At 41.4% G+C, this 24,326-nt stretch overlaps 1 protein-coding gene across 1 annotated transcript; it reads right to left on the reverse strand.

Moving 5' to 3' along the window:
• Positions 1–435: 435 nt before the first annotated feature.
• Positions 436–3,267, reverse strand: LOC111889158 (probable inactive receptor kinase At5g67200). The gene is made up of 2 exons (XM_023885300.3): positions 1,531–3,267; positions 436–1,109 (listed from the first exon to the last, which is right to left on the reverse strand). The coding sequence occupies exons 1-2, from the start codon at positions 2,939–2,941 to the stop codon at positions 517–519; spliced, it is 2,004 nt and encodes a 667-aa protein (XP_023741068.1). The 5' UTR covers positions 2,942–3,267; the 3' UTR covers positions 436–516.
• Positions 3,268–24,326: the final 21,059 nt, after the last annotated feature.

The following is a 24,326-nucleotide window of genomic DNA, read 5'->3' on the forward strand; positions in this document are numbered from 1 at the left end:
TGTATCTCGAAAGATGTTGATTTTAAATTAAAAAGTAATAATAAATATTCTTGTAAGACTAGAAAGAATGGAGTGCGGTAAGAGCCTATATGACATTTTTTAATGATACGGTTATTTTTTAATGATACGGTTTGGGTTTTGGGTTGTGCGGCATTTTTTGTGGTGCTCCTCTCTTTCTCTCTCTCTCTACCATTCCTTGTATGTTGTATTAAAGTGTGACAAAATAAAAGAGTATCACACCAACTCCCTCCAGCCTAACAATACTAATAATATGGAAACAAAATTCAGATATTACTCATGAATAGCTAATGATCAACAATAAAATTATATTTAAATCAAAAATCTTTTCATACAAGCTTTCAACTATTTTCATAACATGTTAGATAGACAATCGCGTGGATTTTAAAGCCCATATAAACGTGCTTTCCATGTCCCTCATCATAATTTGATTAATTTCATTTCAAAAACCAAAATCTTTACAACAAACATTTTCTTTCAAAGACCAAATAACTTTCCCTATACTGTCCCATTCGTTGGCTCCAATTCCACCCCATAATCCTCCACCACCGCCGCTTCTTTAATCTCCTGAATCATCTTCAACACCTGCCACATCGTCGGTCTCTGCTCCGGCGAACTCACCCTACACACAATCGCCACCTCCACCAACATAACCAACCGGTGATCCTCCACCACAACCCCACCACCACCACCACCATCCCTCACCGACTTCACCCACTCCACCATATCTTCCGGCATCAAATGCGGGTGCTCCACAGCCGGTTTCCCCGTCAAAAGCTCAAGCAACAAAACCCCGTACGAGTAGACATCCGATTTGGCGGTGGGTTGGTGGTTTAACTTGCGGGTTTCCGGCGGCTCATGGGCGGCAGAATCAGCGTTGCCGCCATCAGGATGGCGGTTGGAGATGGCGGTGAGGCAGTAGTCAGAAAGACACGCTTCAAAATCAGAACCGAGAAGGACATTGGATAATTTGAGATTCCCGTGAACAAGTCTCCATGCTTGGTGAATGTATGCGAGACCTTGTGCTACATCTTCGGCTATTTTTAAGCATGATGTCCAGTGTAGTGGTTTTGCTCTTGTTGACTTTGAACCTGTGTATTGGTATTTAAGTATTTGAGTCAGATACAAGAAATAGCAACATACTTTTAGTATTATTATTATTTTTTTTTAATAAGAGAAATAAAAGTACTACACAAATAAATGAAATATACTACGCCATTTATTGTATTGAGCCCTTAAATTACTGTAATGTCAGGCAATGCGATGTCGTATTCTACCAACTTTCGATAAATACACATCAACTGCAAAGATTCCTCTTGTTGGTGAATCTAGTGAGATTACAATCAATTTTTTTTTTTAAATAAAAGTTATAAAGTATGCTAACGTGGCAAAATATATTAAGATCACATGCAACGAATTTTGACTAAAAGTCAAACAATCGAATGTGACAACATTGAGTCAACTCGGGATTAAATCGTTCTACTGAGTTAACGATGAGGGAAAGAAGCTTACCATGGATGAGAGACTCGAGACTTCCGTTGGCCTGGTAATCATAAACGAGTAGTCGTTCTTCTTTCGCCTGAAAATAAGCTCTAAGAGGGACGAGATTTGGGTGGCGCAGCCCACCCACCGCCTCCATGTGTCTCTCAAATGTCTCCTTGGTGGTTCCGGCCAATCTCGCGGCGTCTAACCGTTTCACGCAGACGATTAGACGGTTGTCCAGAACGGCTTTGTATGTGGTTGCCACCGATCCTCTTCCTAGCAACTCCGCCGACGCTCTCATCAGCTGTTCAAGGCTGTACAACTGAGTTTCGCCGGCGCAAAACACGAGGTTTCCGCTTTTCCCCATTGCAATCCCCTGTTGGAGTTTCTTCACCTTTTCTTCCAACTCGTTTGTTTCCTCCATCCTCATTACCTCCGCGGCTGCGTCCGCCGCCGCTGCCATTTCCATTATCTCGCTTGTTGACATAATATCCTTTCTCTTCTTCTTCTCCGATGTCTTGATTGATATGAGTACACACATTATTGATGAAATTAGGACCAGAACTCCAGCTGAGAAACCAAATATCAGTGCTAATCTCTTGTGCTTTCTCGAACCGGAATCTGTAACACCCGCCACCCCCTTTTCCATTTCCGCGCTTTGCCCTAGCACCACTCGAGGTGGCGGTGTTAATGTCGATGTTACCGTGGAATTTTTACCGAAGAATGGTCCGATGATGCTGCATTCTGTACGGACGATCTCACCACACAGTCCAGGGTTAGACGAGAACGAGGAAGCCGTGAAGTTAGCGAGTGTAGGGGTTACAGGAACCGGACCAGATAAACTATTGAAAGAAACATTGAAGATCTGAAGAGATGACTGATTGAGAGGTGGAATCGAACCATTAAAACGATTTGAATCGAGTCGAAGGTAGTTTAATCGGTCTAAATTTGCTAAATCAACAGGAATGACACCGGATAAATTATTGTGGGAGAGATCTAGGGTCCGAAGACGATGAAGGGAAGAGATCGAGGGCGGAATAACACCACTGAAGGAGTTGTGGTCCAGAAACAGGGTTTTGAGGTTAACGAGTCCGGCGAGATCAGGAATGGGTCCGGTGAGCGAGTTGCTCTGCAGACTCAGGACTCGTAACTGATCTAGGCGAGTCAATGTGTTGGGAGCAAAAACACCTGCGAGGCTTAACTTCTCAAGAACGAGTCGCACAACCTTACCGTCGGTCTGGCATTGTACTCCCTGCCATTTACAGTAGGTGGAGCTCGAGTTAACGGAATAGGGAAGCTTGTTGCGGAGATCTGCTTTGGATTTGAATGCTAGTATCGATAAAGCATCGTTCTCCGGTGTCGAAGAGAGATTTAAAGCTGAAACAGATAGTGTGTAAAAGGAAAGGAAAAGAATGGCAGTTTGAATGCGGTTTGGCCTCATCTTCAAAATCAACAATGGCGAAACCAAGGGTTTGATGGGGGGTGATTAACGTAGGGTTGATGGATCATTTGAGTGAATCAGTAGTTAACAACAGTTAGTGTTGCGGAAGGAGAATATTGGGGAAAGAAGGAGAGGGCAATGGCCTACGGGTATTGGGTGTTGCGTAGAGTGACTAGCTAACTGCAAATAATGCCAGGGAGAAGCAGTGAAGCACGTGAAAGGTTTTGGATAACAACCATTAACATGACCCATAGATTTGGAAAGATGATACTCAATTATGCAATTATAATATGGCTTTATTTGAATTATTCAATAAAATGGAAAGCAACCAGACTTGGAAATCTCATTAAAATGTCATGTATTATAATATGCTTTTATTTGAGTTATTTATTAAAATCGTCATGGCATGTAAAATATAGCCATATGGCGACATGCTTTTTATTTTTCTTCTGTCAAAGAATAATTAAGGTTTTGGATAACAACCATAGCATGAGTTATGATTAGTGTGTCACGGGATGACTTTTTTAGATTAGTCAATACCGTGTGCCACTTAATGTTTCTCCGATTATGTCAGACAAACTTCGACGATCTAAATGTACTAACGAACTTAAGAAGCAAGAGTCATGACAAAGGGACACTTCAAGTATGAAAGAAAACTTCTATTATATAACTTAACTTCTTTATAAGACAACTCCTCGATGGTTTAGGCAAATGAGTCATTCTCCCTATTTATAGGAACCTTATACCTCCTCAAGGGAAGTTTCTAGGTTCCGGACATTCCCAAGTATTTTGGATCATTCTTACAAGATCTTATTCTACATACAAAATTTTATAAGGTTCTATACTACTCTTTTGTGTCCTAGAGGATTCTACGATGGTCTAGGATCTTCCGTATCATTCTAGCTTCCTCTAGTGCTCTCTTGATTATTCTGGATCGTTCCATCATGTTATGCGGACACCTATAATTTTATAGCGTCTTCCGTGGTCTCGTAGAGTATTCTTGATCTCTCCTGAGACTTCTCTAGGATACTTGATCGTTCCGGAGTTCTCTAGACGAACATGAAATTTTCTAGAAACTCGGTTTGTGACACCCTCCCCCACTTAAACCATTAACGTCCTCATCAAGTCTTCTAGTATGTGTCACTTGTGTTCTTACTTCCACGCCTGTTGTGGGTCTTCTATCGGAGCAATCCTTAAGGTTGATCGTGACTCCATCTTGCACCGATATGTGTCGATACCTTGAACTATGTTGTTTGGTTTCACAAACTTCCTGGTTCAATCACTAGTCGCTTGTGAATTATCTTCCTTCTTCCAACTTTGGGTATTTCCCATATCTTCCCAACTTCCCTAAGGTCTTTGTTAAACCTCATTGATGATAACATTCGAGACCTTGTTCTACTTTTTTTTATTGGTACAATGTGAATGATTGTACCTTTAGTAATACGCATGGTGTTATCACTTTCAAATGACCATGGACGTACTCCATCTAGGAATTCCATTCCTAATACCATGTTATAGTTGTCCATCGGTACGACTATTAGGTCAACGTTACCTTCCCATTCCGCGATTTTCATGGGTACTCCCTGTGAGAAACACCCCAAAAATCATGACCAAAAATTTCATTTTTAATTTAATAATAAAACCACAAGTGCCAACCATTCATTCAAAACATTTCACATCAGAGTATCATGCCTAAAACATTATTTTATTTTATCATAGTAACACCGTTGGATTAGGTGTCTAAGCCCATAACTATTATTGGTATGTATTCGACCCGAGAGTAGCATGGTCCATTTGGGTTGCATATCATCAGGACAATTTGTTAGGATGGACTTTTGAGAGAAGAGGTTATATATGACTTATTAATATATTATAAGTTATAATATATTAATATGAAATAATATGTTTTAATTAGTATTGATCAAGAATTAATTTGGAATTAATTTAGTGATCAAAAGAGACTAATTAAAACTATGGGGACTAATTATGGTAATTAGTTATATTTATATGTGTTGGGCTTATGATCCATGTTGGACCAAGTTTATGTATGGATACATAAAGAATTGGGCCACATGAACCATGGATCATTAAATCCATGGATATGGGTGTCACACCCCGAAAACCGAAGGCGGAAACATTTCCGGGGTTGACTCCATGTTGAGTATCAAATCCAATGCACATAGTAAGTAAAGTAGAACAACCATTACATTACATATAGAAAAGCTCACATTTGTTTCAAAATTAAGTTGTACAGTTGTAATACATAGTATATATAAACAAAACGAGACAAGTCTTCTGCGTACTCCGACCTGGAACAAAATGATCTTCGGGTACCTGTTCTAACGCTGACCTGAGAACACAAGCGGTTTGAAAATCAACATAACGCTGGTGAGTTCATAAGCGGTTTTTGTTTTGTGAAAGTGTTCTAGTTTCCTTTCTGTTTCTGAAAATGTTACACACACCAAGAAAATCCCATATTTTCTTTAAAAAAGTTGGTTATTGTTTCTTAACATGTAAAATAAAGTTGTACACTGAAAACATGTATTTTCTGTGGAATTGTATAGTTTGGTTATCTGCTTTGTTACACTGTTTTGGTTATGTACAAATGTATTCCCAGGAAAGTCCCATACCTTCCTGATTGTTGGTTATCAAATGTAAAAGATGTAAAAGATGTATTCTGTAAAACATGGTTATGTACAATGTTTCCCCAGGAAAGTCCCATACTTTCCTGAATGTTGATTACCAATGTGAAAGATGTATACTGAAACCTGGTTATCTTGTGAAATGTGTTAAGTTATTCATTACTACTGTTAAGTAAATCTCTGTTATCCTAATTGCGAGTTCCATAACCATACGATAGACTAGATATGGCAATAAGTAGTCCACATCACCTTATGACTTTCGTCACCCTTGAACCATTTTGGTTCGGCTGTAGCTAGCAGCCAGGTGTGGGGTAGTCAGCCCCGTATAGATCTATACACTCAAGTCACGCTCCCTACCCAAGAGATTCTGGTTACGGGTCCAGTCCTCCACTCGCGTATCTCTGTGGAGTGTTCACCGAGGACGTGTCTCCAATCATACAAGACTAACAAATTTACTAGTAATAATATGATAATCCTCCACTCGCGTATCTCTGTGGAGTGTTACCGAGGATATACAGTGTACAAGTTTTATGTTTCAATGGTTCTAATGTCATGCTTTTAACTGATAAAATGTGGAAAACCATTTGTGAAATATATATAAAACATAACAGTTTAAAGTCCATTTCACAAACATATGTTTACGTGATCTGCATGTTCAAACGATTATCCGTTGTATCAATCAGTGTTAAAAGCATATAAAATGTGAAGCACACATGAAAACAAGTTTTGAGTACAAGTAACCCCTTGTACTTTGCTTATGTTCCCCCCTGAAAACAGAGAAAAACAGTGAAAAAGGGTAGGGGTATGAACTCACCGCTTAATGTAGAGATCGAGTGTCAATGGATGCCCTGAACTCCTATGGCCCCTATTTTACATGTGATGACACATAAATGAGTTAGAACTAAGGTTTTTCCATGACTAAACATGATGGGAAAACATTCTTAGGGCTTGGAATTACTAAGAATAAGTGTACTATGATCCAAACTTAATGATTTATGCAAGTTTAGGGTCAAAAATGGGTATTAGAGTGGGTGTATGGTCTTGAAAATGTGTGTGCGGCTGGGGAGTGCGGCCAGGAGTGTGTGTGAGGCAGCACACAAGAGTGTGCGGCCATACAGAGGGTGTGTGCGGCCGTACACAGGAGTGTGCGGCCGTACACTCCTCATTTGAGTCCATATGTTGATTTTGAAGAGTATGTTCTTCATACTTGGGAATTTTGAATGTATGCTGCCCCTATTTGAAGGTGTGCGGCCGTACACCTTCATGGGATGATGAATATGATGAATATAATGAGTTTTAAGCTTGGGATTCAAGTGTTTACCACTACACTTAGCTGGAAGATGAAGTAGATCACGATTATGAAGCCTTCCAAGTGTTCTTGGTTAATGATTTAGAGAGAGAAAGTAGAGAGAGGGAAGAGAACATCTAAATGAATGAATGAAGAGGTATCCATCCATAAATTGAATTGGGTGTGAGGTTGAGGGTGTTTGCGGTTGGGTGTGTGGCTATACACATAGGTGTGTGGCCGCACACACCTTATTCGGTGAGTTTTGGCCCGATTTTGTGATACTAAACACTCTCCAACCCTTCCTAAGACTCATATCTAAATTATACTAAGTCTGAAGCACCCATATGAAATCACAAGATTTAATAAAAGACAATGAACTCAAGTTTTAGTGCTGAAACACAGATCAATTACATGGGTTAGAAGTTTCGGGTTGTCACAATGAGTTTGAAACATGGAAGACGGGATGAATGTTACTGAGCTCATGGGGTAAACGAAGTTTATAGGCTACCAGACCGATCCTGGCGAGGATCTCGAAGGGTCCAATGCACCTAGGGTTAAGGTTCCCATGCTTTCCAAAGCGTACCGTGCCTTTCCAGGGCAAGACCTTCAACAGGACACGGTCTCCAACCTGGAATTCCAGAGGTTTTCGACGGTTATCAGCATAACTCTTTTGGCGATCTCGTGAAGCTTTCAATCGTTCTCGGATTTGGATGATCTTCTCATTGGTTTCGTGGATGATTTCAAGACCAGTGAGAGCACTGTCGGGGATTCGACTCTTGGCTAGCTGTGTGTCCCCCAACTCGGCCCAGCACAGAGGGGATCTGCACTTACGATCGTATAGGGCTTCAAACGGGGCAACCCTAATGCTGGTGTGGTAACTATTGTTGTACGAGAACTCGATCAAAGGTAGATGTGTGTCCCACGACTTTCCAAAATCAATGACACATGCTCTAAGCATGTCTTCCAGGGTTTGGATAGTTCTCTCACTTTGTCCATCGGTCTGAGGATGATACGATGTACTCATTCTTAGATTGGTTCCAAGGGCTTTCTGGAGAGACTGCCAGAATCTAGAGGTAAACCTGCTATCTCGATCAGAGATAATGGACGCAGATACACCGTGCAGTCGAACTACCTCTTGGATAAAAATTCTCGCGAATCTTTCCATCTTGAATGGTTCTTTGATCGGAATGAAGTAAGTGGACTTTGTCAGGCGATCGACAATTACCCAAATGGTATCGTACCCACTTGGACACTTGGGTAGTTTGGTGATGAAATCCATGGCAATCATCTCCCATTTCTATTCGGGTATCTCAGGCTGCTGGAGCAGACCCGAGGGTTTCTGATATTTGACTTTCACCTTGGCGCAAGTTAGGCACTTGCCCACGAATGTAGCTATCTCAGCTTTCATGTTTGGCCACCAGTATTGTTTCTTGAGATCTAGGTACATCTTGTCCGAACCCGGGAGAACAGAGTATCTGGTCTTGTGTGCTTCCTCCATAACAATCTCCCTAAATCCTTCGAACCTTGGAATCCAGATCCGGTCCATGAAGCAGTAGACTCCGTCATCCCTGATCTCAAGTTTCTTTTCCATTCCTCTTAAGGCTTAGATCGACACGTTCTCGGGTTTATGGGCTTCTAATTGGGCTTCTCAGATTTGCATGGGTAAGTTGGAATGGATGGTCATCGTCTGGTTCTTCACTTTGCGTACCGAACTTTCCTTTTGGCTAAGGGCATCTGCTACTACATTGGCCTTGTCGGGATGGTAATGGATTTCACACTCATAATCGCTGAGTAGTTCTACCCATCGCCGTTGCCTCATGTTCAAGTCTTTCTGATCAAAGATGTGCTGCAGGCTCTTATGGTCAGTGAAGATCGTACACTTGGCTCCGTAGAGATAATGTCTCCAAATCTTCAGAGCAAAGACTACGGCTCCTAATTCCAAGTCATGAGTGGTATAATTGACCTCGTGTGCTTTCAACTGTCTAGAAGCATAAGCAATTACCTTTCCTCTTTGCATAAGCACACAACCTAAGCCTTGATTAGACGCATCGCAGAAGACAACGAAGTCCTCTGTCCCTTCGGGTAGGGACAGAACAGGCGTGCTACACAAGGCTTTCTTCAACGTCTGCAACGCGGTTTCTTGCTTATCACTCCAACAAAAAGGGTACACCTTTCTGCGTTAGAGTGGTTAAGGGTTTGGCGATTCTGGAAAAGTTCTGGATAAATCTCCGATAATAGTCGGCGAGACCCAAGAATTGTCGAATTTCTGTGGGTGTCTTCGGTGCCGACCAATTCTCTATCGCTTTTATCTTGGAAGGATCTACATGAATACCCTCTTCGCTTACCATGTGACCAAGGAAAGTTACTTTTCGAATCCAGAACTCACACTTGGAAAATTTTGCGTACAACTTCTCGAATCTAAGGGTTTCCAACACTAGCCTCAAGTGTTGTTTGTGATCTTCTTCGCTTCTGGCATAGACAAGTATGTCATCAATGAATAAAATAACGAACTTGTCCAGAAAGGGACGACACACCCGGTTCATCAGGTCCATGAACACTGCCGGTACGTTAGTTAGGCCGAAGGGCATCACTACGAACTCATAGTGTCCATATTGAGTTCTGAAAGCTGTTTTGGACACATCACTCTCATGAACTCGTAGCTGATGGTATCCTGACCGAAGGTCTATCTTGGAGAAGTAACTGGCTCCCTGGAGTTGATCGAAGAGGTCATCTATTCGTGGAAGAGGATATCGGTTTTTAACGGTCAATTTGTTCAGCTCGCGATAATCGATACACATCCGAAAGGATCCATCTTTCTTCTTGACAAACAATACAGGAGCTCCCCAGGGTGAGGAACTCGGTCTAATGAATCCTTTACTAAGCAAATCATTGAGTTGGTTGGATAACTCCTACATTTCTTCTGGAGCTAAGCGATACGGAGACTTCGCTATGGGAGTAGCTCCAGGAATTAGGTCAATATGGAACTCGACCTGACGCTCGGGAGGAATTCCTAGAAGCTCTTCGGGAAACACATATGGAAAGTTACAGACTTTGGGGATGCTCGCGAGCTCTTTAACTTCCTGTTTCTCGTTGATTACATGAGCTAAGAATGCAATGCACTCCTTTCGCAGGAGCTTTTGAGCTTTGATGCAGGAGATGATACGAAGATTGGAACTGAGTTTATCGCCATAGATTATGAGAGTTTGATCCAAAGGAAGTTTGAGACGGATGGCTTTTTCGAAACAGAGGATATCAGCATGATTGGGACTCAACCAATCCATGCCAATGATGACATCAAAGCTCTTTATGGAAACCGGCATGAGATTGATAGGAAATGAATGGTCATTTAGGGTAAGGGTACAACCTACGAATATCTCGTTAGCGCTTTCTTTTTCACCATTAGCCATCTCGACGGTAAACGTTTCAGTTAAAGGTTGGGGATTATGTTTTAGGTTATGTTTGAATGAATGACTAACAAAGCTTCTTTTAACACCCGAATCGAAAAGAATATTAGCATATGAGTTGTCGAGAAGGAACGTACCCAAGACAACAGTGGGATTGGCGACCGCTTCCTCCCGTCCCATGGCGAGGACCCTTCCAGTGTTGTCAGCTGTAGACTTCTTAGGGCAGTTCCTTTTAAGGTGCCCAACTTCACCACAGTTGTAGCAGGCTTGACCAACACCTGCTCCTGAAGATTGATTGGCCGATTGGGCCGGAGCTTTGCATAATCGGACCGTGTGCCCCTTCTTACCACAATTGGTACATAACAGTTCTCGGCAGGGGCCAGGGTTGTGGTGGTACTTGCACTTGTCACACAAAGGGAGATTACAAGCATATAGGTTGGTAGGAGTTGGAGCTGTGGATCCCACAACAGAAGCAGCAGCAACGGGGTAGTAGCAGCATGGACTGCTACAGTTTGTTGTCTTTTGGAGGATCCTTGGGAAGATTGACCCTTCTTCTTCTTCCAGAACTTTCTCTTCTCACCACTGCTTTTAGTCGACCCAGGAGCGGTAGTGGTTTCCTTGACATCATCACTGTGGTCAATTATGGCTTGGGCTAAAGTCTTAGCACTATCATTTGTATCAGGGTGAGCAGCTAAAACATGACCCTTTGTTGGATTGGTTAACCCCCAAATAAACCTCTCGATCTTTTTGCTTTCAGGAGTGACCAGACCAGGACAGAGAAGGGCAAGATCATCGAATCGGGAAGTGTATGCAGCAATGTCGGAACCTTTCATCTTCAGGTTCCAGAGCTCGTGCTCTAGTTTCTGCATTTCACCACGGGGATAGTATTCGGCAAGGAGGAGTTCTTTCATGGTGTCCCAGCCCATGACATTGGCTACGGGTAGGGTCAAGGATTTGACTCGGCCATTCCACCAAGTCAAGGCTTTATCACTGAAGGTACATGCTGCAAATTTGACCTTATCGGACTCAGCACAGGCACATATTTCAAAAATGGATTCGATTTTCTCGAACCATCGGGACAAGGAAATGACACCACTAGTGCCATCGAAGGATGAAGGCTTCGCATTCATGAAGTCCTTATAGGAACCCTCCTTTCGGTGTTCCTGATTACTTTCTTGATCTTGAGTACCACCTCCCAAACCACGGGTGTTTAATTGGGACATAGCAGCTGCCACCGCGGCGGTAACAACTGTTTGGAATAACACGAGATCAATTTTAGGAGGAGGTGGTGGCGGAGGGTTGTTGGTCTTTGATCTGGGTCTCTTTCTGGGAGGCATCTTGATCTAATAAGATCAATAAAGAGAGGATGATAAGTCCTCTGAATTGGATCGAGAGATATGACAGATATTTATTCCAAATAAGCGATAAAGCAGGAAAGAGTTATCAAAGCAGGTAAACTATCGCTAATGGATTGATCAAGGATCTATACGTGAACGAGGATTCTTACAAAGAATTGGCTTGAGAAATACTCCCATAGTATTTCATGATTCGATACTATACTGGCGCGATGTTTGTGGTATTAGGGTAAGTTTTAGGCATGCCGCATACCACAGTCACTCCCAAGCACATGTTGGCCGTGTCTCGAATGAATATAGTTGGCCAGGCTATATTGATCCTAGACACGACTACATAACTGCCCAGGTTTAATCGTAGGTCTCAACACCCATTTACTTATGTATTGTTCTACTTGTAGTTACGGATCTCGACGGTTCGGTATACTTGTATACTTTTGAAAATACTTATAGTTTGAAGATACTTTTAATTCAGAGCACTTAGGCCCTTTTAGTGTTTATAGTTTTATACCATGTAAGGTTTGGTATACTTTATTCACTATAAACAAGGGCTCTGATACCAATCTGTCACACCCCGGAAACCGAAGGCAGAAACATTTCCGGGGTTGACTCCATGTTGAGTATCAAATCCAATGCACATAGTAAGTAAAGTAGAACAACCATTACATTACATATAGAAAAGCTCACATTTGTTTCAAAATTAAGTTGTACAGTTGTAATACATAGTATATATAAACAAAACGAGACAAGTCTTCTGCGTACTCCGACCTGGAACAAAATGATCTTCGGGTACCTGTTCTAACGCTGACCTGAGAACACAAGCGGTTTGAAAATCAGCATAACGCTGGTGAGTTCATAAGCGGTTTTTGTTTTGTGAAAGTGTTCTAGTTTCCTTTCTGTTTCTGAAAATGTTACACACACCAAGAAAATCCCATATTTTCTTTAAAAAAGTTGGTTATTGTTTCTCAACATGTAAAATAAAGTTGTACACTGAAAACATGTATTTTCTGTGGAATTGTATAGTTTGGTTATCTGCTTTGTTACACTGTTTTGGTTATGTACAAATGTATTCCCAGGAAAGTCCCATACCTTCCTGATTGTTGGTTATCAAATGTAAAAGATGTAAAAGATGTATTCTGTAAAACATGGTTATGTACAATGTTTCCCCAGGAAAGTCCCATACTTTCCTGAATGTTGATTACCAATGTGAAAGATGTATACTGAAACCTGGTTATCTTGTGAAATGTGTTAAGTTATTCATTACTACTGTTAAGTAAATCTCTGTTATCCTAATTGCGAGTTCCATAACCATACGATAGACTAGATATGGCAATAAGTAGTCCACATCACCTTATGACTTTCGTCACCCTTGAACCATTTTGGTTCGGCTGTAGCTAGCAGCCAGGTGTGGGGTAGTCAGCCCCGTATAGATCTATACACTCAAGTCACGCTCCCTACCCAAGAGATTCTGGTTACGGGTCCAGTACTCCACTCGCGTATCTCTGTGGAGTGTTCACCGAGGACGTGTCTCCAATCATACAAGACTAACAAATTTACTAGTAATAATATGATAATCCTCCACTCACGTATCTCTGTGGAGTGTTACCGAGGATATACAGTGTACAAGTTTTATGTTTCAATGGTTCTAATGTCATGCTTTTAACTGATAAAATGTGGAAAACCATTTGTGAAATATATATAAAACATAACAGTTTAAAGTCCATTTCACAAACATATGTTTACGTGATCTGCATGTTCAAACGATTATCAGTTGTATCAATCAGTGTTAAAAGCATATAAAACGTGAAGCACACATGAAAACAACTTTTGAGTACAAGTAACCCCTTGTACTTTGCTTATGTTCCCCCCTGAAAACAGAGAAAAACAGTGAAAAAGGGTAGGGGTATGAACTCACCGCTTAATGTAGAGATCGAGTGTCCATGGATGCCCTGAACTCCTATGGCCCCTATTTTACATGTGATGACACATAAATGAGTTAGAACTAAGGTTTTTCCATGACTAAACATGATGGGAAAACATTCTTAGGGCTTGGAATTACTAAGAATAAGTGTACTATGATCCAAACTTAATGATTTATGCAAGTTTAGGGTCAAAAATGGGTATTAGAGTGGGTGTATGGTCTTGAAAATGTGTGTGCGGCTGGGGAGTGCGGCCAGGAGTGTGTGTGAGGCAGCACACAAGAGTGTGCGGCCGTACACAGGAGTGTGCGGCCGTACACTCCTCATTTGAGTCCATATGTTGATTTTGAAGAGTATGTTCTTCATACTTGGGAATTTTGAATGTATGCTGCCCCCATTTGAAGGTGTGCAGCCGTACACCTTCATGGGATGATGAATATGATGAATATAATGAGTTTTAAGCTTGGGATTCAAGTGTTTATCACTACACTTAGCTGGAAGATGAAGTAGATCACGATTATGAAGCCTTCCAAGTGTTCTTGGTTAATGATTTAGAGAGAGAAAGTAGAGAGAGGGAAGAGAACATCTAAATGAATGAATGAAGAGGTATCCATCCATAAATTGAATTGGGTGTGAGGTTGAGGGTGTTTGCGGTTGGGTGTGTGGCTATACACATAGGTGTGTGGCCGCACACACAAGTGTGTAGCCGCACACACCTTATTTGGTGAGTTTTGGCCCGATTTTGTGATACTAAATACTCTCCAACCCTTCCTAAGACTCATATCTAAATTATACTAAGTCTGAAGCACCCATATGAAATCACAAGATTTAATAAAAGACAATGAACTCAAGTTTTAGTGCTGAAACATAGATCAATTACATGGGTTAGAAGTTTCGGGTTGTCACAATGGGTTTGGGTTATACCCATGACTCTTAGAATTCAACACATATAAATACATATGTTATGACCTAAAAACGGCCACCCTTTTTAGAGTGTGTGCATGTTCTTGGAGTTCATGAAGGTTTTAGAGTGGATGGAGATTCTCTCTCAATTCCTACCTTTGTCCTTGATGTGTTGTGACTTCATTTGAGGCTTCCACACTATTAGTTCTTAAGGCCAAATACATCAAGACCTCCAGCCACACAAAAAGGTATGTTACACTATCTAGTATTTTATGTAGTTTGTATGACAATTGCATGCTAGCTATAGGTTCAATACCTTGGAAACCATTTGCATGTATAATTAGTGAAAACATAGATCCAAGCTATTTAGGGTTGTATATGCACCATAGGATGTTGTATTATACCAAAACCCAACAGTGGTATCAGAGCCTATGGTTGTTTTCGATTATACTTGATGCAAACTGATTTTTTGAAGCCAAGAATCTGTCAGGACTTGAATCTCGACGAGTTCTAGAGGAAAACTCGACGAGTTCATGTATTAGAGCATGAAATCGACGAGTTCCATGGAGAACTCGACGAGTTCGTCTCCCAGAATGCATATCTTTGTGCTTTTTGGCTGGAATTGGACTAGGAACATTACCAAAAGCTGTTTTTGGACTTGTAAACCTATTTTTGATGTGGTAATGTTCATACTAATCCAATTTCAAAGATAATTGTCAATAGATTCATGTTTTGTATTAGTTTAAATTGTTATGCTAATTACATGAAAAAGTTTGTGAGTTGCTTAGATTAATAGAAAAGGTTGATTGATTATGTGTCTTTGATCCATTTTAATCTAATAATTGATTCTAAAATGTGTCTGTGTAACTTGTCCTCAAGTTACATGAAAAGTCACATTAAAGTTTCTTAAAGCTCATAAAAGTTGGCAATGGTTACAAAATGAAGAGTCTTGTCCTCACCAAATGGTTTTATGACTCCATAACTTGTCTTCAAGTTATGAAGGCTCAAGAGTCACTTCATTAAATCATTAAAATGTGTAACCTTAATTAGTTCCATAAGTTACAAAGAAGAAGAGTTACATTCTTTAATAGCTTAAAGTCTTCCATAACTTGTCCTCAAGTTATGGAACTTGAAGAGTTTTTTTCATTAAATCTACTTTAGACACATAAGTTATGGAATTAATTAGTTTTGAATAGTTCAAAACTTGTCCTCAAGTTTTGGAGTTTGTAAAGTTTCCCCTCATGAATACTTTAGTTCCAAGTTAGCCCTTATAGTTTTAAAACATATAGTTTTAAAAGTTAAAATTCAACCCTTATACTATTATAATATTAATAGTTAATACTTATATATGTATAAGAACAAAGTCAGTCTTACCGTTAGTAGGCCTCATTCACGAAGCCAGTCTATAAGGGGGTATAAGGTTACTGCCTATAAAATGGCAGTTTAATGGGTGTCCACTCTCACCTACCGCTTCCTTGACTGGTGGAGGGTCGTTAGCCGAACGGGTAAGAAAGAACTATAATTATCCCTTCATTAAAAGTGTAATGATAAATACTAAGTAACTAAACACTTATAAATTCCCAATCTTAGTTACCTAGGAAAATGTGAAATGGTGCTAACCCATGAAATTACACTTCGCAGCTTTGTTAAGTCGTTAGTGGAGCGTGTGTGGTTAACCAGCACACTAACTTGGGACTGATAATATGTGGCAAAGGGTGACTTAAGTTTTATCGTAGATTGGTGGAGCGTATGTGGTTAACCGACACGTCGATTAAGTGATAAAATTAAGGGTACCAAGTCAATTTGCATGGTTATTCACACCTTGTTTGTGATCCTCGGCATCCCAGTCACAAACTTGAGAGGGCACAATCGAGATTCAAACATGCCATTGAAAGTTCAATGTATCTCAAAAGATCTAGGAGTTTCAAATCCAATTAAAACTTAATGAATAATTTCGTTTTTCATGGTGGAAATTGGTAAATCATCATTTACCTACCTTCAAATATTCTATAGCTTGGATTACGGCATCTCTCTTCCAAGTTATAAAATAGTTTGTTGGGTCCTATGTAACGTCCCGTTTCCCAGGTACATTAATTTATATTATAATTTGAGTTGTGTTGAGTGACTTGACGATTTGGTGCTTAGACTCGTTGAGTCAGGTCGCGAATGGGTGACGTGGAAAATGATTAGACTCGACGAGTCAGGCGAGTGCACTCGCCGAGTCAGAGCTGACGAAAGAAACCTTAATTTGTTAGGTTTGGGACCTATTTAAGGACCCTTATAGCCACCATTTGCGGCTACCAGACCCTTGAGAGAAACCCTAAGAGTGCTGGAGCGTTTGTGAGAGGAAAGAAGCCATTATTTGATCTTTATGGGTTGGTTTTGCAAGAAGAAGGTGGTTCCAGCTTAGAAGAGGCCAAGGAGGTTGCATATTTATGGATTTCAAGCTAAGGACATCATCCTTGAGGTAGCATATCGATCCTTTTTCTGTCTTGTTGAAAAATCCATAGATCTAGGGTTTTCTATACCCTTTATTGGGATGATTTGTTGGGAATATGGTCCCTTTTCGTGTTTAGACTTCGGATCTGGACCCATAGTGGTCCAGAGAGCTTTATCCATCCTGCTTTATGATGAGTTATGGAAGAAATGGACTTAGGATGTTGCATTTGGGGCTAATTCATCAAATAGAGTTGTTTGGACGTTGCATGAGTATCAAGATTGAAACTTTACGTGTTTAATGAGCTTAGGAAGGTCAGATCTATGGATTAGAGGAACAAATCTGACCTCAGAAGGTTATTTGAACTTGATCATGGAATGAATTCGCCGAGTCCATGAGAAGACTTGACGAGTCGGACCGGGTTGTCCCGTGACTCACACAGTTGATGACTTGCCGAGTTGGGAGAGTGACTTAGTGAGTCAGAGGGGGATTTAGGGGACTTGAGTTCACGTCTGAACTCGTCGAGTCAGTGCCTGAATCGACGAGTTGGGTCAAAGGGTGGCCATTGACCAACGTTGACCAGAGTTGACTTATGTTGACTTAAGGGCTTTAGTCAAATTAAGTCAGGAAGGTATTAATTAGAGATGTATTTATGCTATAGGAGGAAGCTAGGTCGGAAGATTGAGCGCAAGTGATTATCCGACATCTTCGAGGTGAGTCTTCTTCCTATGCCTTACCCGATGGGGTAATTATCTATGACCGGAAGGTCTTATGTGTATGATGAATATGTGATGTATGTTGTATATGTAATATGTTATGATATGAGTATGATGATGTGGACCGGAAGGTCAGGATGATATGGACCGGAAGGTCAACAGAGTATGGACCGGAAGGTCAACAGAGTTATGGGATGGAAATACCCTGAGATACTTGGAAAGGCGTATGCGATGTACGTGGTATTTTGGGGAACTCACTAAGCATTTATGCTTACCGTTTGCGTGTTATGTGTTTCAGGTACCAGTGATGATTGCGGGAAGGCGCCGACATGATCAGTACACACTTGCAGTGAAGATGTTTTGAGATTTTGGGGATTGTGATTTGTACTTATGTTCATTGAAAAACCAATGATACATGTTTTTGAGAATATGTGATTGGAGTATTTTTATTAATTTAAAATGAAAAATTGTTTTGAAATTTCACGGTGTTACAAGTTGGTATCATAGCCTTGGTTTGAGGGATTTAGATTCATCTTCGGGTGTATTCGAACTCAAACAGAGGATTTGAGAAATTTTTCATAAATAAACAATTTTTCCTAAAAGAGTAAAAAGGAATTGAGGAAACAGAAGAAAGCAGTGTGTACGATCAGCCAGTGCCTGAACGGTGATTTCCCAAATTACCCTTACATTATGTGTTATGCGATATGTTGTAATGTGTTATGCATGCTAGAGTAGGCTAGGTATTCATATTAGGACTAGAGTGGCCTGATTTGTGATGCCTTAGCCTAGGGAGATTTCTGCTCCTATGAGATGCTTGTGAGTGAATAGGTAGCAGTGAGGTGCTATGAGGATCTACTGAAGGGTAGCTTATGTGTGGCAAGAGATATAGTACTTGTGACTTGGGATCCTTGGAGGGTGACTTGGAATGAATACTGATGCGGTATGGAAGGTAGTATAGGGACCGTACTACTGGAAACACCGGATCAGTGTGCAGTCCAAGTATGAATCCTTAGGATACTAGGAAATAAGTAGGAGTGAGTTATCGAGTGCGAGTACGCTCGAGCGAGTCCCTGATATTTTATATTGTATTTCAGAGACATCATGGTTGGGACACGCCATAGACCAGGGACTAGTGAGGGGGAGTGAGCGATGAGGAGCTCTGCTAGATGATTCATGATGAGGTGGTTGCGGCCATCCGAGCTGAGATACCAGAGATGTTTGGGTCTATCAAGACCACGTTGATTGAGACCTTTGATGAGCAGTATGCCGCTCTTACTGATGTTGTTGTTGCTGCGGCCACTGCAGCCGTCGCTGCTGCTGTAACATCCAAAAATTTACAACCAATTTAAATTTTTCAAAAACAACCCATATTCATTAAGTTATTACAAAAAGGTTTCCAACTCATTTATTATCATAGTATCCCAGGACATCAACATAAAACTGAGGAGCGGTACTATCCCGCCTTCGCCTTGCCACGGTCTCCTAAAGTACCTGAATACACTTAAATTGTAAGCCCGAAAGCTTAGTGAGTTACCCCAAAAATACCAACCACAATACCATACACATATCATATCATATCATAAACAGAACAGCCATGCATATCGAGTCTACAGTGTGACTGGTCCGCCTGCACCAGGCCTTCAGTCCACCCGGTCCACTCTCTCTCCGAGTCTACAGTATGACTGGTCTGCCCGCTCTGGGCCTTCAGTCCACCTGGTCCACTCTCTGAGTCTACAGTATGACTGGTCCGCTCGCACCGGGCCTTCAGTCTGTCTGGTCCACTCTTCGAGCCTCGGCACATCTGGTCCGCCCTCTTGGGGCCTTCAGCCTATCTGGACCGCTCGCCGGGCCTTCGGTCTAACCGGTCCGCCCTGGGTATGTTGGCCTACAGCACAAAGCAGGACCCGCCTCAACCCAACCCCAGTCCAACAACCACGTGCACATAAACATATAATCATATAACATCTCACAACTAATCAAACCAATCTAGCATATCACATAACATAGTAACATCCAAACCAGGATACCGACCTAACCGGTCACTAGCATAACATCATCCTATATACCAGGATATCAACCTTAACCAGGTCTCTAGCATTATCCTAACTACCAGGATGCAAACATTGCAAAGCAGTAACATAACAAACAATACCCGGACTTCCATCCGATAAAGGGCTGGCCTTGGTGCCGTAGACCTTGTCAGTATAGTGAGGATAACTCACCTACAACTGTCGACTTGAAGAAATAAGACCACGTTACTCCGACCACCAGAACGAACTCCACCACTGATCATTACCAAATAACCAAAACTAATAAACACCAATAATTACCAAAATACCCTTGGAGGTCAAATTGGTCAACCCTTGGTCCAAGTCAAAGTCAACCTTCCTGTTTGACCCTACTCACCGAGTCAACCCGTTGACTCGTCGAGTTCCTATGCTCAGAAACTCCCATGCCACGACTCAACTCGCCGAGTCGCCCCAAGACTCGTCGAGTCCAACAAGCTCTGAGTCCATTTCTGCTCAACTCACCGAGTCATCCCTCGACTCACCGATTCACAGCTTAAACAGAAAATGTTAGGGTTCCACGACCAGACTCGTCGAGTCCAAGAACAGACTCGTTGAGTCCAAGGTAATCTTCAATAGACTCGCCGAGTTGTTCTTCCAACTCGCCGAGTACAAATGTGACATCTTCATTCAGACGATTTCAGGCCATTTCATTGCTTCCAACACATAGATCTGGACTCCTAGGGCCAGATTCACATGTAAAGTTTCCAACTTTACGTGCATCCAAGGCTCAACAAACTCCAAACAAGCTACAAGGAGGTTTTGGCACAAAGATACTCTAAGTCAAGCCCCATGGATGATGCTTTAAGCTTCCATGGCACACTATTAACCTAGATCTAAAGTTGCAACTTCATATCTAACCTCTAAACCCGAAATGGATCCCAATAAAGCTAAAATTCCCAAAACAACAACCAAGAATGGATCTAGAAGGAGAAAACTCAAGGTAACGACTTGTTACCTCAGAAATGTGCCCAAGAAGGAGTAGATTCCGGATCTACAATGATCTCCCGATGCTAACCTCTTGATCTTCTAACTTTCTCCTCTTAAATTCTTCTTCCAAGCTCAAACTTTAACAATGGAGGCTCACACACACTAATTAGGGTTTCTGGAACTCAAATGGGCAGTAAAGAGGCTGAGGGTGGCTATAATGTGCTTTATATAGGGCACAACTCCTGGAATTAGGGTTTTCTCCCTTCAACACCAACTCGCCGAGTCCACTTTCGACTCGCCAAGTTGGTCACTTAACACATGACCAGAATCGCGACTCGACTCGCCGATTTTATCCATCGACTTGCCGAGTTGACCTTCCTTATTTACACTAAGAGCCCTGAACTTGCACTTCTAAACTCGGGGTGTTACAATTCTCCCCACCTAAATTAGCCTTCGTCCTAGAAGCCTCCAGCAACGCATCGCAGATGATACTCCCACAATATAGCTCTTGGTCTCAACCGACTCAGGTTCCTCCAAACATTGTTATCAAACCCTATGAAGTCCAACTATTCCCTCATAGATTCACGACAAATGCTTCAAACCAGCCACCAGTTTTTTCTCTTTAATGATGTCCACATCAACTAAGTATCACCCGATGATACTTCCATCATTCCAACTTACCCACTCACTTGCCCCTTACAGAATTGGATATCACCACGAACCATTGGGTCCTGATCCGGTACCAAACTGCTATCTCTTTCCTCAACTGGTGTTACCTCTCTTGAAATTTCCGCTGAGACTCATCCCGCTTCCTTTCTGAATCCAACTCTTTCCTTCCTGTGCTGTCAAGATAATACATCCTACAGCTCTTGAGCAGCTCCCATGAGTTCTCATATACACTTCCATACTCATATTGCACCTGATCCAACACCCTCGGGCTGGAAAAACCCGACTTACTGATGATACCTCCAAACATTCCCAGGATGAATTACCGCTACATACATAACCTCCTGATCACAACCATACTGAAAATCCAAGGCTCCATCCTTGCATCCCTTCCGGACTCCTCTGGTTCTACACCACCGAAAATTCTTCCGCAACCTCAACAGACACTCAATCCAAATGTGCTTCCATACCACCGGCACAATCACAGTGCTCAACAACCATAATTGAAATACTCTCAATCATCCATTCTCACTACTGCATTCACTTCCGTGAACCAACACTCCCTCCCGGAGTTACCTACCTTTCCCTTTACTTATCCAAGGAAGTCTACTTGAACACCTTGCCATAACAACAAGTATCACGGTGCTCACACCCTACTCTACACTATCCCTTGTAGAGCAACCACTGTTCCATGCATCGCATATACTTTGAATCTGATCACAAGGACTATCGAAGTCCCTACACCAACTTTTACTAACATAATCAATACCCGGGGCCAGACCAACTAGTTGCTATTTCATTACAACATACTCAAGCCACCTCCTCATATAGATCTATCAACACGTACAAAGTCTTCAGCATGACTGGACCGCCTTAGCAGGCCTTCAACCAATCCGGACCACTCCCAGAACCTTCAGCATGTCTGGACTGCCCTCCAGGGCCTTCAGCCTGTCTAGACCGTTCTCCGAGCCTTCGGCTTGACTGGTACGCTCACCGGCCTTCAGTCTCCCCTGACCGCTCAACTATCCTACATCATCCCAAACTATCCTTCCTGGGAATCTTTCCCGTACATACGGTTCTAGCCCTCTAGGGGTCCCGAACTCTAAATCCATTCCATCTACTCAGATCCCGGCCTAATCCTAGGCCTCACAACAACCAATCACCTCTTACGAAAACCTTGGCTTGTACCCCGCCCCATTTGTCTGTCACTTACTCATACCAGCCCACACTCTTAGCTGACTGAAACACTGCTAAATCCCAAACAGCTAATCAACCTCAAATACTTATCGATCCTCCTAAGAATTTTCCAATTCTCCCCAATTAGAGCACCGATTTCCAACCACCGGTGACCCAGCCGACATCACTTAAATAACCCTACTCAACATGATCCTCTTATCCATGAACTGATTTCCTCTGAAGCGAGCAATCCTCCACAAAATCACTTCTTGGCATCGTACATCACAAACTCTAAGGGAGTTCGACTCTTCGCTGAACACTTCTCAAGTCGCAATTGCTATACCTGACAACAAGACCATACAACCAAATTCTGACCATCAATCCCTTGGATGCTAACTGCCTAGAACTCCTAGTTACTAAAACTCCCAACCAAACCATGAACACGCAAAATGGAGAATAAAATACAACACTACCAAAATAACCAGATAACCAGACAACAATGAAACGAAAACATACCCGCAACTGCATCTAGCTCTGCCCTGATCTCCTCTGCCGTGAGTTGAAAAGCGCGTGTCACACCCCAAAACCAGAACGGCGGAAACGTTCGGGGGAGGAGGACGTCATGTTTAGTATCACGAGATATGTATATGGTAAGCAAGTAATGAACAACCATTTCATTTAGAAAGAAAGTGTTTACAAAGTGTGTGTTCACAAAACATAGAAATCATAAACAAATAACAAAACAAGACTTGAAGCTATAATGTTCCATCTTCTGAATCCCCAGCACGAGCACCTGTCTAATAGTCTCCTAAGAATACAAGTTATTTGCATGAGTTGATCAGCAATTAATCTGGTGAGTTCATAAGATTTTAGTGATGTGAGTAAGCTGTAAAATGTGGTTGAAAATGTATATGTACATGTGATGTAAACTGTAAGTTCTGTTTTGAAAAGTTCGCCTGTTCCTCTAGAAAATCCTATATTTCCTACTTGAATGAAAGTTAAGTAAAATGACACTACAAGCCTTTCTATGGGTACTAATTGGGTACAAGTTATATATACTCAAAGTAAATAAACAATCGATTGTGCGAATCTGCCCTAAGCTCACAACCCAACATGGAACAGAAAGTAAGGCGGATAGCATACATTCCATTGGTTGTTAGATCATTGTCATATATAACCCTGGTGTAATCACTTGTTACTCATGGAGTTATTTGTAATGGTTCCTTTATATTTAACGGAAAGTTCTTTTAAGAAAACCTATATTTCTTATAGTAAAATATTGACCACAGTGACTACTTTTATTATAGCTTTGTTTATACTGCTATATATAATCTGATATCGGGTAGAAAGTTAATTGGGTAAATTTGCCCTAAGTCCACAACCCAATGGGGAACAGGAGGTAAGGCGGAAAACACACATTTAACTACCTATTGCGTATTAGTTTTATATATAAACATCATGTATAAACTAAGGTATTATGGAGTTACTCACCTAAAGTCTTTAAAATTTTACTGGCTTAATAAAATGGATTAAGCCCTTATCTGGGAAATTTCTAGTTTTGTATACCAAAAGTACTGACTTTGAAAAGTATGTTTTATGCTAGAAAACTGTGCGTTGACTCTGTGTCTTATAACCTGATCCATACCTGGTACCCTTATGATGACTTAATTTATACTAAGCATAAATATATATAGAATCGAGTAGATAATAGATTGGGTGAATCCGTTCCAAGTCCACAATCCAACGAGAACAGGAAATGAAGTGGGAACACGCATCCTATTAGCTGTCGGAACCTATTGGTATATATGTATCCTATGATGTGTACATTAAGGAATCATAAGATTAGCATTATGGTCCTAACTTTTAAAAGTAGTCTTCTACCAAGA

This window comes from Lactuca sativa, chromosome 4 (genome assembly GCF_002870075.4).
Source record: "Lactuca sativa cultivar Salinas chromosome 4, Lsat_Salinas_v11, whole genome shotgun sequence".
NCBI lineage: Eukaryota > Viridiplantae > Streptophyta > Magnoliopsida > Asterales > Asteraceae > Lactuca > Lactuca sativa.

Coding starts and splice junctions, on each gene's coding strand:
- LOC111889158 (XM_023885300.3), bottom strand. CDS start 2,941: ATGAGGCCAAACCGCATTCAAACTGCCATTCTTTTCCTTTCCTTTTAC. Junction 1,110..1,530: donor TCTCGAGTCTCTCATCCATG/GTAAGCTTCTTT, acceptor ACCAATACACAG/GTTCAAAGTCAACAAGAGCA.